This window comes from Anopheles darlingi, chromosome 2 (assembly GCF_943734745.1).
Source record: "Anopheles darlingi chromosome 2, idAnoDarlMG_H_01, whole genome shotgun sequence".
In the NCBI taxonomy this organism is placed as follows: Eukaryota; Metazoa; Arthropoda; class Insecta; order Diptera; family Culicidae; genus Anopheles; species Anopheles darlingi.
This window is the reverse complement of record NC_064874.1, coordinates 59,465,283-59,472,108: the sequence shown is the minus strand read 5'-3', so window position 1 is coordinate 59,472,108 and position 6,826 is coordinate 59,465,283. Positions and strand designations below refer to the sequence as shown.

At 47.7% G+C, this 6,826-nt stretch overlaps 1 protein-coding gene across 1 annotated transcript in view; it reads left to right on the top strand.

Annotated features, from left to right (window-relative positions):
• Positions 1-1,153: 1,153 nt before the first annotated feature.
• LOC125949949 (FK506-binding protein 2) overlaps positions 1,154-6,826 on the top strand; it is a 17,823-nt gene continuing 12,150 nt past the window's right edge. Inside the window, exons 1-2 of the mRNA XM_049677459.1 lie at positions 1,154-1,413; positions 3,255-3,430. Coding sequence (XP_049533416.1) covers positions 3,255-3,430 — 176 coding nt within the window. The 5' untranslated portion in view covers positions 1,154-1,413. The remainder of the gene's footprint in view (positions 1,414-3,254; positions 3,431-6,826) is intronic.

The window sequence follows — 6,826 nt, the reverse complement described above, 5'->3', positions numbered from 1 at the left end:
GTTGCATCCATTGAGATTGGCATAAGGAACCCTTCTACTTTTCGTAAAATTTCTTTCATAAAATAATTTACAGAGGTTAATTTACTTTTACTTTCGAGGCATTTTTAAGAATATTAAAATAACAATATGTTTTAAAGCAAACAATATTCTCGTTGTTCTTGGTTACTATTTAGTTGGTGTCTTTTGTTGTAGTGCTATGCTATTGTCTGGATCATGCCTATATTAAGGGAAAGGTTATAGTTCTGATTTCAGACAGATCTCCAAATGTGCCGGTTATCAACTTAAACTTTCTAGATAGACCCACTGCTCGAAAGATATCTGGAATTTATTCTCAATAAATATCAAAAATAAGTAATGTTCCAGATAATTTAGTAAATTTCAATTCTTTTGATCGAAATTCAAATTTATTCATTGATTTTGGGAAGAGACCAAAAACATTTAAGAATCGGCTGAGTCTTTTATGTGCTTTTTCGTGTCATATAGTATGAAAAAAAGTGTATCTACTCCGGCCAGAAATTTATTTTTTGGCTGTTTTCTAAAAACATCTAAGTCAAAAATTAAATATCGTGTATCAATAAATCAGAAGAATAAAAAACAAAAACATTCATTAAATCCCTCTTGTTGATGAAAAGAAGAATATAAATGGACAAAAAATAGTATTTATTCAATTTTATCGAGCAAAATGATATAATCATTATTAACGAAGAAAAATATTAAAATGCTCCCTATTTTTTCAGATTAAAATACCCTTGAATTCATCAAAGGAATTATATTTCTAGAAAAGAAAGGAAAATGATTTTGAACGATTTTCCATCGATAATTCGGAATCTAGCCAATTCGTGTGTTGGAAGACTCTCACTTTATGAAGACCGTCTGCTTAACAAGTTAGATTTAAGAATATACAATTTTCATTTCTATGTTTCATAATTGTCTGTGAATATGATTATTATCTAAAACTCTCGAATATATCAGTTATAGAATCTCACTACTCGGTACATAATCCTAAAAACTATGCCTCGTGTAGAAAGCACCCTTTCCGTTGCTGGTTCTATCATGCCAACACGTTCACTAACGCATCACCAAACCTGGCCTACTGTTCATTATCATGCCGTTTAAACCGAGCCAACGCGCACGCATGACAGTTTAACGGGCCCATCCGAGTCAGTGTGGGTTTAGGCCTCCAATCCCTCCCCAAAGAGTCGTCATCGCGCGTGGTTCGCGCTCCACGGGGTTCTCTACTGGTTCGCATCCCGCGCCTGGTCGTCCGTCGTCACAGTCTACGATTTGCCCTTCGCCGTTCCGGACGTGCTACTTCTCCAAAGGGGAAAAACTGTGCTCGCGATCACTAGAAGATACCATCCACGGAGATCAACACACCGTCACCGTTCCTGTCCATAATCGAGCATTTAAAAGGTGAGTGTTAGCATTATGTAAAGAGGAAAGATCAGCGAGATCGCGCACACGGATCCGCGAACGAACGCTAAACGGTCCACGTACCTATCGCTGATTGGTCCGTTTGGAGAGGGTCCATTCGAACAGCATCGGGTGCGTAATCGAATGCTAATCGATCTACGCCTCCTCCGGGCCGGTTGATGACGTCGTACTCGCGACCCGTTGCATATTGCTACCAGAAAATCGGAATCTTATCCGGTCAATGACAACGTGGCAGACCGAACAGCTAAACATTCATCGCGCCCCGGGGGGTTTGCTGGTTCATTCTGGGTAACGGTACATTGGCGGAAGAATCGGGAACAACGTCGTCGTAGCCGTAGTCGTCGTCATCGTCGTCAGTTCCCGGTTGCGTGGAGCGAAACGGAGCGATAAGCGTGGCGTACGAGTGAGCCGAAGCGCACAAGACCGGGCTTGCGCTTCCCTTCTTCTCGAGATTCGTCCGAGAGGTGGAATGAATTCCGACTCCCGCAAATCGGGATGCGGTCTCTGCCGGTGCGAGCGAGATGAAATGCTAGATGTTGAGCGGGGCGTTAAGTCGTGCGAAGAAAGTTTGTGTGGAGGACCGACGAAGACCGACCACCAACCTGGAGCCAACACGGTTGCCAACCTGAACTTTCATTCGTCGTTGTTCCGCTGTTCAAACCGGCGGCTTGTCCATCCAGGTGTGTCTTTCCAGTGCGTGTTCGAAGGTGTGTGTGTGTGTGTGTTTGTGCGTCCGTGATTCCCTCGTCTCCTGTCCCCCGCTACCCAACTCAAGTCCTGTTTAGTGCCATTTGCAGAAACTCTGGCAAAAAGGTTAGTAGCGTGTTTCGTGCCGAGGTAGTCCGGAACCCTGACATCCCAGTCGGTTGATGGTTGGCCACAAATGGTTCGCGTCCGGTTTGTCGGTACGGAACCGGATTCGGAAACCGGCCCGCGAGAGTACCAGACCATTTCTCCCAGCCCCCGGGGCCCAGTGCCAGTGGGAAAAGTGAATGTACCAGAATGATCGGTACCACCATCGGGTCCTCAATTCCAAGACTATTTGTGGAATGTGGTACCAGTCGAGGATCGGGATCGAGGTTTCCCAATGTTTTTATCGCGAAATCGCGATTTCTATGGTTTGCAGGGATCCCGCCACCGCCGTTAATGGGTCTAGGTGTGGACAATATGGGGAAAAGACCTGTTGTCATCACGCGTGGTACTGAGGGAGTGGCATATCGACGCGTTGGCAACATGCTGCGCGTGCAGCAACGTGGCTGCAGCAAGTGCAAGGTCAAGGAATGCTTATCAAGGATTTACGACTGCATTATGCAAGGCGTCGCTGTACGAACCATTGTGCGATCATGTACACTGACTTCCCCGGTGAGGGAAGGTTCAGCGAGGTTCATGGTGATAATGGAAGTTCGCTTTTGCCGTCGAAGAGATTGCATAGGCTGCATGAGCCGACAGTTTGCATGTAAAGTCGTACACGACAGCTAATCTGAACGTCTTTACGCTTTGCGTGTTGTGATAGCGTAGGTCTTCAAGAAATACCATCCTAGTCCGGATAGCAAGATCCTGTTGAAGACACACACTAGTCATTCGCGTAGACATACCACTATGAGATGAGATTTCCAATCTAAAACAATGGAATGCCATCTCACGACACAAATAATGTGCGGATCACTTCATGCTAGGAATCGCCATTAAAACGTCAAATGCCCGGAATGTCCTATCTTGTGTCGGATCGGAACCAATCATTCAATACGCATTGTTATGCTACAGATAGTATTGTCAATCGTCCAATTCCCCCTCTTTCTCGTTTTCTCTGCTTGCTACAGATGCTGTCGAAACTCGTCATCCTATCGTGCCTGGTGGCGGTCGCGATCTGCGAGTCGAAGCTGAAGGTGGACGTGGTCAGCGTACCGGAGGGCTGCACAACCAAAACAAAGAATGGCGACATGCTGACGATGCACTACACCGGCAAACTGACCGATGGAACCAAGTTTGACTCCAGGTAAGACTCCCGCACTCTAGTGGCCATCGGCATAAATCAGCGAACTCGCCCATCGTGCTATCGATCTAATTAGAGAGCGCTGTAGCGGTCAACACGCTAGTTATTGGTGACCGTACAACTGACAGCACCCCGGCACAATGTTACTGCGCCGTTTATCGTCTTATCGCGATGAGCGGTTCCCCTCCTTTTTACCAAACCAACTGATAATCCATATGCCACCACCACGGGAGCGGCGCGTTGAAGGCTATTCTTTCCGTTCATGCTTTCATGTTCGTTCAATGCAACGCATGTGCTGTTGTGGCGACGAGACGAGGAAATGCTGTCGGAACGATATTTTACAATTTGCCATAAATTACAAACTCTCAATGAAGCTTTTCACACCGAGTTCACCGCACGGTGGGGACCATTGAAAATGGGATGAAAAGCCGCAATGCGTACGCTCGCGTCACGGTACGGTGTTTGGTGTCTGGTGTGATGTGGTCTGTATGGTCGGTGGCCAACCCTATGCCAACCCCTCCTTGACTGAGTTACGTTGAAGGTCGTGATGCACCACCGGCCACCGATGGTTGCTATTCTACTCGCCGCTTATCTCTATGGTTACTCTGTTCTACGCTGGTCTCAGTTGTTCTGAGTGCGCCTCTGCAAGCAGCTAGCGTCCAATCAAGGTAAAGATTGCATACCCCCCGGTCTCTGGACGCACTTTACGCACCGGACCAGCACGTGCTTTCAACGCGAAAGAAAATATGCTCCACCGCACGACACCATTTTCCACGCTGTCGCTGCTCATCTTTTATGAACGAACAACGGGCAGGTGGAAGGAAGGGTAGAAGGTTTCCCGCTGATTCGTGGTGGTCCATCAGCAAAACGATTTACGACTCCCGTAGGCACGTTCCAAGTATGGCCAGGCTTGAGATGACGACGACGATCATGATGATGACGTCTTGGGGGAGGATTTATTTATGTGCGAACCCTCCAACTTTTTCTCCACTGACGGATTCGCTCATCCGTCGATGTGCCGTCAATTCGTGGTCAATTTTCCGGTGGTAGAATAAGCACAACAGCCTGAGACTGGCCGGGAGATGGTCGCGTAAGAATCCGAAGCTGTCAACCGTGTCCCCGTTGCGCCAGAAAGGGTCGGTCGACTTTCCTTGAAAAGTGAAATCTAAGTATCACCCGTGATAAACCCACTCCCGGGGGGAATTACTCTCTTGAATACAGCAGGGAGTGTGTAATTGACAGCCGGTCCTTGCACGGACCGGTGAAGCGTTTAAATGTGACGATTTAATTATCATCGGGACAGAGGTTCCTCCTCGTGGCTCCGAGTGAAACGCCCGGACTAGAAAAAAAAAGACAAACCGAAGGCACTTTTGGAGCAGATTATCCGGTTCAGGATTTGCCTATTTCATCATTAGCAGTGTCTCCCTGCGACTGGCAGCTCGTGTATTTGCATTTTCAACTCCGGTGAGTTTGAAGAAAGAAAGTATTGAGTTCGTATTCAGTGGCTAGCGGTGATGCGCCCCCGTGAGGCATAGGGAGTGAGAGGAAGTCTAGAAATGGGACTTTCTCCGAGGCGGCCGCTCCGCAGGTTGATTTGAAGGTGATGGATATAAATGAGGCGTTACCTAATTGGTAGCACAAGCGTCGATTCATCTTCTTCGTGCTTGGCATATTAGTTTGATAAACGCCACAGCCACCACGTGAGTGATTTATTAAGACTTTCGGTCATTAGGATTGTCCCGATAAAATGGACAGTGGATGGGTATATATCAGTAATAGTCATTGAACTGCTCCTTTTACTGCTGCTACTACTGCTTATGGTAATCGCCGGTGATCGACGGCCAGCACCTCTAACCACATCTTATGTGCATAAAGTATTCACCGATTATGCATAACACATCTCGTTACTCACCTCTTGTACTCCTCGCGAATGCACGGCACATCAACTTCCTGATTGTGCACGGTATGGTGATCCTTTTTGGTGATTCCAAACTCGCTCGCTCAAAACCGATCGGTAGGTTAATTGAAGAGTCACTGTACTCTGCGTCTGCGGTCGCTTACGTAAGTTTGTAGCCGCGGCATAATCTCAAACGAACCCCTATCCTTATCTACTCCACGTCGGGCTGGGTTGGCCATTTATATCTCTCAATCTAAATCTCGTCTACGATTACGCGCCATGACGCGTGGTTAGGCTCGAGCTCGTCAAAGGTAAACGAACAACAGCAATTGATTGTAGGGGCATCCCGCGGGGCGCCAGCGTACCAGGCAAAACTATCGTTTGGATCGTACTTTCACTTGGTTGATGGTGGCGCCCGCGGCACCCGACAATTTGGGCGATTAACGCAGCGCGCATAGCGAAACTGTCACCGACCGACCGATCGACCGATGGGGGGATGCTACCGTGCCGTGGCGCCAAACTTCCAGAAGTCAACCGCCTCGCGTTTCGCGGAAGCTCGCGGCGCTCACTCGTCGAAGAAGGGAAAGTGTTGAAGTGTTTGTCTTAAATCTTAGTAGAAAACCTTGGCTGTGTTCGCTGGAGTAGAAAGGCACAATCATCACGCCCGCCAGCCGCCAAGTGTTGGGTTAGTAGCGGACGAGCCCGGAAGTCTGGAACCTACCACCACAATATCCCGGAAAGCAACAAACGCACGGGGGTGGTGAACACAGTCGGAGAATGCATCTTTTATTTCCCGATTTTTGTGCTTGTGTGTTTTTTTTTCGGTGCACGTGCACGTGTGGGAATTGTTGGCCCGTATGTGCGGCAATGTTCGAACCGTGTAACTGTTATGGCGGAGTGTCTTCCCGTTCGATTAACCCGCCGAGAGTGTTTTGCGTGGGACGTGCCCGAGCCAAAGAAAGGCCCCGAGAAGGGGCCATTGACAGGCAGCCATTGGGAATTTACATTCACCCCCATTGCACCTGCTGCTGCTGCTACTGGTGGTGGTGGGAAATGGATAATGTTTGTTTAAATGCTTTGTTTTTTTCACTTTTGAACCGCATCATCAAACATGCTTAGCGCAACAACATACGCAGACGGTAGTTATGCTTTCAGTTTTATTCGATTCCGTGTTATGGATTTCAGTGGATTGGATTGAATGTTCCAACGGTTTGGCGCACGTGGGTGAAGGCAGGTTATTGCACCAAGGGATGAATGACGATGAAGTCGTGGAGGGGTATTCACGGGACTGGGCAGACAGATTGTAAGAAGTGCATCCTGGTTCAGCATTGCCAGGAGATAGTGTTCGTGACTGTTTGCTGAAGATTGCACCAAGCAGTGCCTCAATGTTGAATTCAGATTCGGCATGCGAAAGGGCAAAACAATCGTGAATCGAGCAATAGAATATTATTGGTGGCGCTTGTTTTGGCTATTCCGCTTCCTCAATGGGGTAGCACGAATTT